Source organism: Erpetoichthys calabaricus, chromosome 16 (genome assembly GCF_900747795.2).
Source record: "Erpetoichthys calabaricus chromosome 16, fErpCal1.3, whole genome shotgun sequence".
Classification (NCBI taxonomy): domain Eukaryota; kingdom Metazoa; phylum Chordata; class Cladistia; order Polypteriformes; family Polypteridae; genus Erpetoichthys; species Erpetoichthys calabaricus.
In genome coordinates this window covers 41,739,668-41,753,615 of record NC_041409.2, presented here as the reverse complement: position 1 = coordinate 41,753,615, position 13,948 = coordinate 41,739,668, and the positions used below count along the sequence as shown (strand labels likewise).

At 38.7% G+C, this 13,948-nt stretch overlaps 1 protein-coding gene across 1 annotated transcript in view; it reads right to left on the bottom strand.

The window, feature by feature from the left end:
• LOC114666557 (E3 ubiquitin-protein ligase TRIM16-like) overlaps positions 1-13,452 on the bottom strand; it is a 38,010-nt gene extending 24,558 nt beyond the window's left edge. The window contains exons 1-3 of the mRNA XM_051920052.1: positions 12,814-13,452; positions 5,578-5,769; positions 612-845 (exon numbers count right to left, since the gene is read on the bottom strand). Coding sequence (XP_051776012.1) covers positions 612-845; positions 5,578-5,769; positions 12,814-13,407 — 1,020 coding nt within the window. The 5' untranslated portion in view covers positions 13,408-13,452. The remainder of the gene's footprint in view (positions 1-611; positions 846-5,577; positions 5,770-12,813) is intronic.
• Between the last annotated feature and the right edge of the window lie 496 nt (positions 13,453-13,948).

The window sequence follows — 13,948 nt, the reverse complement described above, 5'->3', positions numbered from 1 at the left end:
AGAGGCAAGACTAGACTAGGGGGTTTGAGCTAAGAGAAGATAACGTAGGACTGTGGTCTTGTCTGCTTAAGTAAAGATTAACAGATGACATGACAGAAATGTGTAAAATTAAAAAAGTGGAGTAGATGTCAGATCTTAAAATAAATCTGGTTAAGTACAAATTTCACACCAGTTTACTTCTTTATAATGTCAGCTATAGATTTCCTATGATGAAGATGACAGCAGTGCCTCATACTTTTTCATTGACTTGAAGATATTATAACTTTGCATGATACCAGCCAGTGCTGACTCAATGTGCTGTTGATTATTTGTATTGCTTTATTTAAGTAGCTTGCTGCCCTTACTAGGACTGCTTGCTTTTTCACACTAAGATGTGTTGGGTTTACCCCTTTCTTAGCCTCCCTACAGCTGGCACTGAAGCCACAGATGAAATTCCAGCTCATGCTGATTCCTAAGCACCGTTAACAATAAATTGAAACTTTTAGGTGGGTACAGACCGACATTCCATGTTGAGATAAAAGGCCTGTTCTTGTCATATCAAAAAACTCCTTTTGAATTTGATTCTAAATGTTCTCAGGTCCCACACATCATATTCTGATCAGATGCCTCACCTGCAAGAAGTGGATGTGGTCCTTGGTCTCCAAAAGATCCCTCATCTCAGCATCTTTCCTCTTCAGCTCCCCAATTTCCTTCTCCAGTTGTTCCATGACTCCTTCTGCCTTCTCCATTTCTATCTTTTCTTGTTCTCTGATCCTCTTGGTCAGTTTCCTGCAGGTTTCCTCAATGCAGTCAATCAGATCATTGAAGCTTTTCTTACATTCCTGTATTTCTTCCTCTGCAGAGATCTGATTGGATGGAGAAAGACATTTACTCTAATTGGGTTGCCTAATAGAAATTTCCTAACATGACACACTTTATTAGTATTTAGCTGTTAAAACCTATGCGATGAGGATATTAAACATGAGTTTGGTCAGGAAATTCCAGTTTAATTCAATTTCATGAACTATTTATTTGTTTGTTTGTTTATTTATTTTTCCACTCTTAAACTGTTTAGTTACCTGGGAGAATTCCTTAAAGGATGCTTAAACACTGATTTTATCTGAGCCAGTTTGTTTGTTATAAAATCATATATCATTATAACTTGAACTACCAATTGAAAATCAACAACATTTACATTATGTCATTTTTCTGGTCAATGACAGGATTTTTTAGTATATCCAGTGCTGCTGCATTCTTAGTCACACTATCATAGATTAATCTGACATTTGTTGCAAAGTGGTAAAACATTAAAAGCTACACTGTTTATTGAAAAACAACAAAAAGTTAATAATATATAACATTTAAATTATTGCGCAATTTGTCCATATTGCTTTTTTGTTGGGGAGAGACAAAAGGAAAACACATAGTACTAATAAAAAAAGTAAAAAAAGGTGAGTGCCATGTTTAAATCATCAGTTATAGAAAAAATTCTAAGTTAGTAAAACTCTAAATCTAAGGTAGTACAGAGATGTGTAACATGCGATAAATGATTACATTCTAGGATCAATCATGGTGTGCTCCTATTGTCGCATACTACTAATGCGGATTCGAAAGAAAGGCCACTGTTATTTTTGACACAAATCATGATAGCACTTGTATGTACAATGTAAAATAATAAAGAGTAACATATATTAATAGATTAAATTACATGTCTCAATAATTAAATGTATTCAGCCTTTTTCTTACTATTATAATATTTCATATTATGTTTTATCCAGTAGTAAAATATTAAAAACACAAAATGTTGTGTCAAGTATGATCTGGCACTCGTGATGATGACTTTCATACAGATGCGGTTCAATACATTAAATGTCAGTTTGCTTTCAAAAACCGTTTGGGGTCAGATATGGTGTGTCTGTTCTTACGAAGTCCAATGAATGAGGCAACTTGGAGTGTCTCTAACAAACAGTGGAAAGGACAGCACCTCGAGTACCTCTGTACATTTCCTGATGACTCTACAATTGCAAAATACAACTTTAAATGCAGTGAGTTGAAGCCACAGCAAATTTGTGACCAGTGTGCAAACCATTTGTATCAATTTGACTTGATGTTGGTAAGTGAATCTCTGTAAAATGCATTTATCCAAAGTTATTTAAGCTTCCCAAATGTCACAGGCCCAATAGTCTGCACTTGTGTGTGAATAACGACACCGCCAAGCTCATTAGAGACTGAATTTGTAAAATACAAAGCATTCTATAGCATCAATGCACAGGTCAGTTCTTTTAAATGACTCTGACATGTATAACCGGTTGTGCTGTCAACATTCTGACATTCTGATGAGGGAAAATGAATCAGCAGGAGTGACACTTGGACATTGCACCAGTGATCAGGGCCGGATCTCCAATGAAACTAATGAAGCTTAGGCTTCAGACCCCTAATCCCAGAGAGACCCTAGAAGCAACTTTATTCCACATTGCTTAAAAAATGTGGATGTATACTGTATAAGAAGGGGTTTTTAAAAATCAATAATTTTAATAACATAGTGTAAAATCATAATTAAAATACAAATTAAAAAGGTTATCATGCAGGCTACCTGTAAACAAAAAAAAAACTTACAAATTAAGGATGTTTCATTCTAAATATATTTTATTTTAAATAATTATAAACAATATTAACATTTATGCTGCGGTGGGTTGGCACCCTGCCCAGGATTGTTTCCTGCCTTGTGCCCTGTGTTGGCTGGGATTGGCTCCAGCAGACCCCCGTGACCCTGTGTTCGGATTCAGCGGGTTGGAAAATGGATGGATGGATGGATTAACATTTATGAGAGAAACTCAAATTTTATTAAAAATATTTTTGTTTATCATGAGCTGTAAAGTAGACAGCAGTTTTTCAAAGCTATTCTTTATAAAGCAGAAGTTTTGGTCTACCATGTCTGAAGACTTTAGGCATATTGTCTCTGGAAAATTACATTGCAAGGAAGCTTTCATATGACAAAACTGTACATGAATATGTTGCTAGAAAAAAACAAAAAAAAGAGCTTTTTGCAAAATGTTCGTCAAGTAGTATGTATTCTCATCGAGGACTAAAACAAAAGATCACGTTGATGGTGGTCTTTTTGTGTTTTATTTCATCATTCTATGATCCATCATGCACGTGTATAACATTTCCCTAATTTCCTTCACCCCATAACTACAAAGCTATAAGACATAGGGAATTTGTATTTACACTAGTGAGTCTGACATGTCAGATACTCCAGTATAACAATTTTAATCCAAATCTGAAATTTGTTAATAAATGTGGAGATCTGTTGTGGAACATCCCCACTGAAGAAAACAGCAGTGGTTACCCAGACCTTGTGGCTGGTTGTGAAGGTGCCCCCATAACAGTTCAAGCTTCAATGCTGCAATAATGTAGGTTCACCACTGCCAGTGGCAGGAGCGGCAGCTTTCTTTGATTGCTAAATGCACAGTGTAAAGTACGTTTGCATACCAATATGTATTCTAGGAATTTAGAGGTGTGTTCTCATATATAATTTTCAATTGCTGCCAAAAGTGCTTCATATTGCTACTGAATACCTGTTTTAAGTGTCTGAAGTATGACATTCACAAATTAATATATTTACATTTTTTAATGTGAATAATTCCATTAATATTTAATTAGGCAATGCACAAACTCAGATCCATAATGTACTTAGGCATTGATTGCCTTGTAGCCATTCTCGCTTTCTTAATGGCAGATGCATTTCCTCTTTGTGTTGTTGTTGATCAACTATTATTTCTTGATCAGCTGCTGAAAGGACCAGCACTGTTACTGTTGCATGTTCTTCTGTTTTATGACAAATATAACTTTTAAAAGCTGTCTCATAATACATCCTCCATTTGAATAGGTTCATGCTTCATTTGCTTCTCAGGGCTGCTTAAATCTCAGATAATGCATTGCTAAAGCCCGCTTTGAGTTAACCAGAGAGGCTTACCATTTCAGAATCACAATCACTTTATTGCTAGCCTGTGAAACAAACCAGAATTGACTTTGGTTTGGTGCAAAACATGAGATACAAGACATTACCAACTCAAGACAACACAATTTCATACACCATTAACCTGGAACTCTGCAAACCACTGTACAAACACAACAATTTCTTGAACAAAACATTTAAAAACTTCAATGGTTAACTCAAATAAATAGAAAAACTATACAAAATAATATAGATATCAAAAAGTATAAGTTGAGCAAGTATGAAGTATTTATGGATAGAAAAACAGCAAGGTTTGTGGAACCGACTGAGCCTTGAATGGAAAATGAGGCTTGTTCAAGCGAGGAGTCCTCAGCTAAGTCTCGATTTCATAAGCACACTTTGTGGAGTACCCCCGTGGTTGAGGTATTTTTAATTTGTCATTATTCTTGATAAATCTGTCATTAAAAGTATGGCTCATGCACAATACATGCAAACACAAAAACACACTGGTGAGTAAAGCGTGTTCATTAATACGCACTATGGAGCTTACTGGATTAAGTCATCAACCCAATTATTACACAAGTCCCATTCGCCTACTTCGATTGATGGGAAGCCTAAACATTTTCTTATACTTGCCCCCATGGCTAGCCTTTCTGATGATGCTTAAATGCTTTTGATTGTTGGTGCAAAGTTTTTTTGTTCCTCTCCCCCTCCCCCCATTTCATGTTTTCTCAGTTATTTGTGTCTTTTTTTGAGGCTGCTTTGCTTTGCCTTGTGCCTTATGCTGCTCAGTTAGTCTGTAGTCACCTGGTTAAGGCAGATCCAGTCATGAATGAATGGAAGGATGGAAAGCCCTATTTGAAATTCAGTAAGTTAGTAGTCAGTGTTACAAGTGCAAAATGTGAGAAGGCAGACATCTCTGCCTTTTGACTGTGACACACAGACACAGTTGTGATCTTCGGTAATATTAAATCAGCTTGGAATAACTTTTAATAATTTAATTGGATATTTAAAAGATACAAAGTTGAGCTGCACATATAATTTTATTTTGACTCCCAGTCATGAGCAATTTGAACTGTATTTGTTCAGCTTAATCCATGAATGAATTAATACATTACATGTGGCTGAAAAGTAAACTCCCTGTGTCTGCGTGGGTTTCCTCCCACAGTCCAAAGACATGCTGGTTAGTTTCATTGGTGATCCTAAATTGTCCCTAGTGTGTGCTTGGTGTGTGTTTGTGTGCGTGTGCACCCTGTGGTGGGCTGGCACCCTGCCCGGGGTTTGTTTCCTGTCTTGTGTCCTGTGTTGGCTGGGATTGGCTCCAGCAGAGCCCCGTGACCATGTAGTTAGGATATAGCAAGTTGGATAATGGATGGATGGATGAAAACATGGCCAGAGAAGCACGGCAATAAACCATTGGAACACCTTAAGCTATGGAGTCAAACATGAACAATAAAAGGCCATTGAGAAAACATTGAGCCCACTGAGGAAATTTAGTGGTGGGAAGAATAAAGTCACCTTTGAGCTTTGGGAAAGTAAAATGCAGAGGACATTAGGGTCATGCTCGCTGAATATCGAGTGAATAACACAAGAAATGCTGTCTACAGTGAATTATTATGAGTAGACCATCTTCCTATTTATCCCTCGTTATCATTAGTAGTGACGCTCTGCTGCTCTTCTAGTTTTAATTTATTTCTCTTCTTTTTGATATGAAGTGTTATCTCAGTTCCACTCGCCTTTATCTGCTCCATCACCCTCCTCGTGTCCTTCAGCGTCTTCTTTCTCTCCTCAACTCTTCTCCTGATTTCACTCAGTGTTGCACCCAAGTGCTTCTGTTTCGAAAGAGAAAAGGATACAGGTTGTGTGAATTTGGGTTTTATATGCACAAAATTTGCAACATACTTGTTAGTTTAAAATTGCATCATAATAGTGATGTGATTGTGATGTCATTTTGTTGTTGTCAAATCAGTCAGGCACTAACAGGCTTCAGCACATCTTGTGACATCAGTGCTCAGACAATATTTAACATGGTGGTGATATAGTTTGTGTGTTCAGATTTTAGATATAAAGTTACTAAAAATATCCAAATGCTAATGATGTGGTTAAGAAAATACTAGAAGGATCTGATCAATTTGCTTCAATGTTTGACTTTTAAGACACGTTTTTTGATTTTAACAATTCTTATTTTCATCTTCTGCCAATATTTGGACTTCTGGCCTGGTCCTAGAAAAATCTTTTTCTATGTTCTGTTTTAGTATTTCATCTTCTGTTCCAGACCCGGGTTCGCATCCCAGGTCCTCCCTGCTTGGAGTTTGTTTGTTCTCCCCGTGTCTGCGTGGGTTTCCTCAGGGTGCTCCTGTTTCCTTCCACAATCCAAAGACATGCAGGTTAGGTGGATTGGCGATTCTAAATTGGCCCTAGTGTCTGCTTGGTGTGTGCCTGTGTGTGTGTCCTACGGTGGGTTGGCACCCTGCCTGGGATTGGTTTCCTGCCTTGCACCCTGTGTTGGCTAGGATTGGCTCCAGCAGACCCCTGTGACCCTGTGTTAGGATTCAGCGGGTTGGGAAATGGATGGATGGATGGATCTTCTGTTCCATGTCCATCCCATTCATTTATTTTAACCCTCTGGTGTCTGTCTTCGTGTTGATGCAGTATGTGACATAACGCTACACAAATTTGAGTCAATGGATTAGAATTTAAAAAAAAAGTTAAATTTAACAGTCAGATTGAAGATGATTTGGGGTTTTTAGAGTGCTATAAATAAAGAAATCTGTCTGAAGGTACACTAGTATACAACTCAATTGGTACATTTATATGATATCCAAACAACTACAGTATAGGCCAATAAGCCTGATATGCATCACAGGAAAATTAATGGAAAGATTTATTAAGGATAAGATTGAGTAGCAAATGCCAAGTACAGGAGTTTCACTAAACAGTCAGCATGGGGTCAAAAGAGGGAGGTCATGTTTTACTAACATGTTGGAATTCCATGAGGAAGAAACAAAAGAATATGATCAAAGTAGAGTGTATGATATTATTTATCTTGATTTTCAGAAAGCATTTGATAAGGTGCCACATGGCGTCAAAGAGGAGGGAGTTCAGGGTGATGTTTGAAGAAGGGTGCAGAATTGGCTCAGACACAGGAAGCAGAGGATGATGGTGCGAAGAATCTTATCAGAATTGACCGATGTTAAGAGCTGCGACCAGCAGGGGGCAATGCTAGGGCTGCTGCTATTTTTAATTTATATAAATGATTTTGATATGAATATACAGTTAATATCAACCTGGTTAAGTCTGCAAATAATACCAAGCTTGGTGGTGCGGCAGATAATCTTGAATCTGTTGAGTCATTACAGAAGGACTTGGACAGTATACAGGCTCGGGCAGGTGAATTTTAGGAAATGTTAGGTTCTGAAAATTGAAAGTAATCCTTCATGAGAAGGATTTAAGAGTTATAGTGGACTCAACATGATCAACTGGCAGACATTTCTCTTGGCACAAAGTCTCATCTCACGGGACTTGATAGTATCTCTCTGAAAAAGTCACGTCTCGTCCCAGGCTAAAAAGTCTCATCTGGATAGGAGTATAAGTAAAAAGCTGGTTAAGTTTGCAGATGATACCAAGTTAGGTGGATTGGCAGATAATTTGGAATCTGTTAAATCATTACAGAAGAAGTTGGACAGCAGGCATGGGCAGATTTATGGCAGATGAAAATTAATGTCAGTAAATGAAAAGCATTATACGTTGGAAGTAAAAATGTGAGAATTAAACATATGGGAGATCTGAAAATCAAGAGAACACCTTATGGGAAGGATTTAGGAGTCATAGTGGACTCTACACTATCATCTGCCAGAAAGTGTTCAGAAGCCATTAAGAAGGCTAACAGAATGTCAGGTTATATAGCACCCTAATGTGTGGAGTACAAGTCACAGGAGGTTCAGCTCATGCTTTATAACACACTGGGGAGGCCTCATCTGGAGTACTGTGTGCAGTTTTGGTCTCCAGGCTACAGAAAGGACATAGCAGGGCTAGAAAAGGTCCAGAGAAGAGCGACTAGGCTGATTCCAGGGCTACAGGGGATGTATATAAATAAAATTTATTATTATTATTATTATTATTATGAAGAAAGATTAAAAGTGCTGAGCCTTTTCAATTTAAGCAAAAGAAGATGAAGAGGTGACATGATTGAAGTGTTTAAAATGATGAAGTGAATTAGCACAATGGATCGAGACTGTGACTGTAAAATGAGTTCATCAAGAAAATGGAGACACAGTTGGAAACTTGTTAAGGGTGAATTTCGCATAATCATTAGCAAGTTTTTCTTCACTCAGAGAACCATAGACAATAATCGACCAACTAGCATGGTAAACAGTAGGGCATTAGGGACTTTCAAAACTCAACTTGATGTTATTTTAGGAGAATTACATGTATAGGACCAGTGAGCTTTGCTGAGCTGAAAGGCCTATTTTAGTTCAGATTGTTCTAATTTTATACTGTGCATCATTACAAAGCAGAAATGGTGGACCTTTACACAAAGCTTTAATAAACAACTATCTCCTGTGAAGTTTTTTTTTTCTTTCTTTCTTTCTTTTTTAAGTCTACACATTTATCTAGAGTTTATGTCCTGTCATTCACTTGCTCAGCTCTCCTCATTCTTGCAGGTCTGTCAGACAGGCTTTGACTCCTCTGCGTTGAAGTCACAGAAGCTCAAACAATTCATGAAAACAAGGAAGAAGGAATGATTCATTTGATTTGCTTACTTTTATTCAGAAAATGTAGTAAATCCATCTATGATTTTTGTGATTTGAGTATGTATCTTTGGAAAATATGCTTAGTAGATTTTTTTGTTTGTTTTATTAAGATGTAATATTTTTCTTTTCTGCTGTTCTTCAGGTTATTATTTTACTAGGGAAATTAGAATTCATGCTGATTATATAGTGCTCTGAATAAGGTGCTATATAGCACCCTACCCAACACAGATTGCCACGGAGGCACAGGTAAAATAAAGCAACTATTTATTTTTCTTCATTTGTGGAGCATGTCTTCCCTGTGAACCCCAGAGGCAATACACAGTCCCAATCACAGCACCAACACCAAACAAAGCACTCTTTCTCTTCACCACTCCTCCCTGGCAACCTCGTCCTCCTCCTCCCGATTCTGGCTCCTGAAGTGGTGGCTGCTGGCCCGTTTTATAGTTCACCTGGAGTGCTCCAGGTGCTTGATTGCCATGTTCCGGCTGCACTTCCAGGTGTGGTGAATACGTTGCCCACAGGGGCTCAGAAGCCCCAGCTGCAGCACACCCTGGCGTTACCCCGTGGGCACCTCTCCAACCCAGGGGGGCGGCCATCTAGCGTCCATGGGGAGTTATTGCACAATCCAGGGCTGCTCCTCCTGAAGATACAGTGCAAGGGCTTCCCAGTTGGGCATGAACCCTGGCTGCCTGCCACAAGTGCAAATTGAATTTTTAGTTAGAGACATTTCTTCTTATTGTATGTATAATGTTTTTACAGTACATAAATTACCAAATAAATGTTTATATTCTCAAAGCTGCGGTAGGTTGGCGCACTGCCGGGGATTTGTTCCTGCCTTGCACCCCGTGCTGGCTGGGATTGGCTCCAGCAGAAACCCGTGACCCTGTGTTAGGATATAGCAGGTTGGAAACTGGATGGATGGATGGATGGATGGATATTCTCAAAGATTAATGTCTACCCTTCAGTCAGATATACTTAATGGAACATTTTTTTATATATTTGTAAATAAAACACATTTGACATAACAAATACAACAGTATGTTTTAAACAAACATGCATACATTGAACATTCAATGCTCATTCGATAAAAAGAGCTATACAAATGTAGAGCCCATCTAAAAGAGGGATGTGGCCACAGTATTAGCAAAACCAACCATCTTGCTGGACTGAATGGTCTTCTCAAATTGTCAGATACCTTATATTTTTATGTTCTAATTTTTGTGAAGAAAATCAAAAAGGTTACACACAGGCCTGGCATGTTAACTTTAGGATTACATTAACAAGCTCTTGACAAGCTCAGAAAACTTTTGAACAAATTCTGGTAAAGAGAACTGAAGTTTTTCCTCTTTCAGAATGTACAGAGTATGATCTTTCCCACTGAGTCAGAGAAGATAATAGATTTTTCTAGCTGAGAAAAATATGCCATTATGCAAGTAGTATTGTCATAGGATATCACAGCCATTTTTATGGCACAATTTTATCTCATCTAGGATTATTTCAAATATTGCTGTTAATGTATCAGGAGAGATTTTAAATCAAAAAAATTAAATGAATCTCTCTATTATATAAAAAAATCCTGGGACGAGACAAGACTTTTTTCAAGAGACTTTTTACAAAAGATTTTTTTCTAGTCCCGCGAGACAAGACTTTGGCCATTAGATTTTTTAAAGTCACTCCCACCTCTCAACCAAACATTCGAAAAAGTTATATGTTGCATTGTCACGATGAAAGTCCAAACACAGAATCAAAATTCAATGTGATATTGATGAAAATTTAATTTAAAAAATTGTTTACTGAAGTTTACCGGTAAAAGTGTAAGTTTAAAAACTATTTGCATGTTAATTTCAAAGCCAAACAGAACAAAATTACGCAACAAATAACTCTAACGCAACATGAAACATAATTGACCTTCAAATTATTACGTTTTACTATTTTTTAATATAGTTAATTACTCGCTGTAATTTAAAATAGTTCTATTATGCATATGTAACAATTCCCATGAAAATAACAATCTGTTTAAATTGTACTTCCGCACCCCTATATACGAGCGGCAGAACCGCAAAGAGGGTAACACGAAGCGCAGGCCCAGGGGTTGGCAAGCGAAGTGAGCCGGGGACAAAGCCCCCTAGTAATACATTAAAATTGTGTGTAACAAAAGTAAAAGTTTTACCAATAAAATGAATGATTCAGTGTTATAGGTAGTTGAACGTAGATGTAATAACAGTAAAAGGAACTGGGATGAATGCCACAGACGTGCAGTAGAAGAATACAAATGGGCGCACGTCATTTAGTCTCTGCATTGGACTGGCGCCCTGCCCAGGGCTCTGTCCTTTCTTGTGCCCATTGCTGCCTCTAATAATTATGTGAGGCCAACAATGAAAAAAAGCATAATGGAATGGGAAATGGAACTGACCAAAAGGTGTACAGCAAAGAGAGGGGTAGGTAGCATACGCTGATTACAGAGCGCTGCCACACCCAGCACAAGGTGAACCACCTGGATTGAGATTCAAGTACATCCGTGCAACACCTCAGCACCACATTGGAACAGTACAAGGTTTTTTTTTTTTACAGTGGCTGGAGTGCCAATCCTGCCACCAACCCCCACATTGTCCCTGTAAGTTCGAGGACCTGCTTGCAGCGCTGCATGCAGATTAACATCATACTCAGGACAGAACCATTACAGGTCAAGGGCCTTGCTCAGGGGCCCAATGGAGTAAAGCCACTTCTGGCATGTATGGGTTTCAAACCGGCAACCTTCTGATTGCCAGCACAGTTCCCCAGTCTCAGAGCCACCCCTTTACAAAGGATTAGTTTAATAAGGGAAAATTATCTAAACCAGAAACAGCAAAATATCTAGCATCAGGTCAAATGTCTGAGTCAAAAAACAAAAGCAAACATCCTGACAACATAAAAATCTTTTCCCTTGTAAAATTTCTAACCAGCAGAAATGAATTTATTTAGGAAATATCCATGAACTTGGACACCAGTCAAGCAGACCACCGTATTATGTAAAGTCTGCATGATGCTGTAACACGCAACAATGCCCGATAAAATCTCAACTCAAAATTGTGGTGAAATAATGTCACTAGTGTTGTATTTCACAAGTGAGTTAAACACCTGCTGGGGACTCACTTAACAGCTTTATCAAACACAGACATTTATAGCAGCACTCTATATGTCTTTACCATACTCTGCTCTCTCTCTTTCCCTTCTACTCCCAGCATTCCCACACTGTGGTCTATGTCACACACACTAACACGAAACAGTATTATACACAAATATTTCAACAACTGCCATAAAGGTGCAATTATTATTATTTATATTGTGGCCTGCAGTGTGCGCACCAGCTGCCTAAATCCAACACAGGCAAACTCTAGGCACAAGTTCAGCACACAACTACGTTTATTTCCATTGGGAAAGTGCTTCCCCCTCGCTCCCCACAGCAGCTCTCTCTGTCTCTTTCTCTCTCTTGTCCTCCACTCATCCTCTGGCAAGCTTTGACCTCTACCTCCCGACTCTGGATCCCAGAGCTGGCTCTGCAGCTCCCCCTGGTCTGGGCTGGTTTTTGCTTTGCACCAGTGTACCTGGGATAGGCTGTAACCCTGAACTGTGTTAGGTAAGTTTGAAAACGTTACACAAAGTTCTGTGTGATCCTGATTTAAATAGGGAACTTTTTCCGGCTTTTTTAATATATTGTCACAGACGGCCAGGGGCCCTGCCTGGCCAGGATGTCAGCTGGATGGAAGGACCAGGCGAGAGAAGGGGCTCAGTGCATTATCTCCTGCGGGACGCTAGAGGGCAGCCCCCATGGGTTGCTGTGGCACCATGGATTCCCGCAGAGCACGCTGGGAGTGGGAATTTAATGCAGCATTGTTGGGTTCCATAGCAGCCTCACTCGGTCCACTCACACACTGAGGACTGATTTAAAATTGACAGACACACATGCATATATTTTTGGGAATTTTATAGGAAAACTGAGGCACCCAGAGAAAACTCAACAGGATTTAAGCTCAGGATATTAGATCCATGAAGCATCAGCACTAACCACTATGCTGCCCAAACAGACAAAACTCCTTTAACCCTGGTTTCTTATGCTTCCATTAAATGCTACATCTTACTCACCTGTTTTTCTTTTCTTTCAGTCTCTAGTTCTACCATTTTATGACCATTGTGTTCAGTCACCCCACAGATTGGGCAGATGCATATCTTGTCAGTTTTGCAATATATTTCCAAACTTTTCTGATGTTTTGCACAGAGTTTCTCCTTTAGATTTCTGTCAGGATCAGTCAGCTTGTGATGCTTCAAGGCAGCTGCTTCATAATGGGGCTGTAGGTGAGTCTGGCAGAAGGAGGCCATACATGTCAGACATGACTTTACTGCTCTGAACGTCTTCTCTGTACAGATGTCACATTCCATGTCGCTAAGGCCAGCATAATTCTCAGATGAAGGAGGTGGAGAAGGAGGAGGACTGATTGGCATCTTCTTCAATTTCTTGATGACTTCGTTCAGCACGGTATTTCTGTGCAGCTCAGGCCTTGTGGTGAAGGTGTGTCTGCACTGAGGGCAGCTGCACACTTGGCTCTGATCCCAGTAGTCGGTGAGGCACTTCAGACAGAAACTGTGACCACAAGACAGTGACACGGGGTCACTAAAAATGTCCAAACACATTGAGCAGCTGAACTCATCCTGTAATCCAAACAGCTGAGCTTCAGCCATTGTCTATCAGAGGGAAAAAATGGAGAGGCAGACAGAAACAATCAAACAGACAAGGAGGTGACTTGTGAGGAAATGAAAGTGAAAGTTTGTCTTTACTTGGACAGAATGAGGTAGAGATTTGAAGAGAAACCTGAGAGCACAAACAGAGAGTACATCTGAGGAGACAAACATCATGACTGCAAATCACAATGTGATGGTAAAAGAAGTGATAAACTGTACTGGCATGTCTGGTAATGTTTAAATCAGCTCAATTTGGTTATATATTCATTGTATGGTATGGTTTATATAATGCATACCTACAAGTCTGTATGAATTTACAAATGTAATAAAGTGAAAATAAAACCCACTACATAAAGCTGTATAAACAGATTTGTATTAGTTTTTGGATAAAAAGAAAGAATTTGGTCACATTATTATCATTATTATTATTATTATTATTATTATTATTATTATATTTTTGATTAATTTTACTTGTTCTCCTAATTGACTATATAGTTATAGAATTATCATATTCTTCAGATATCCACAATCTGTACTAATC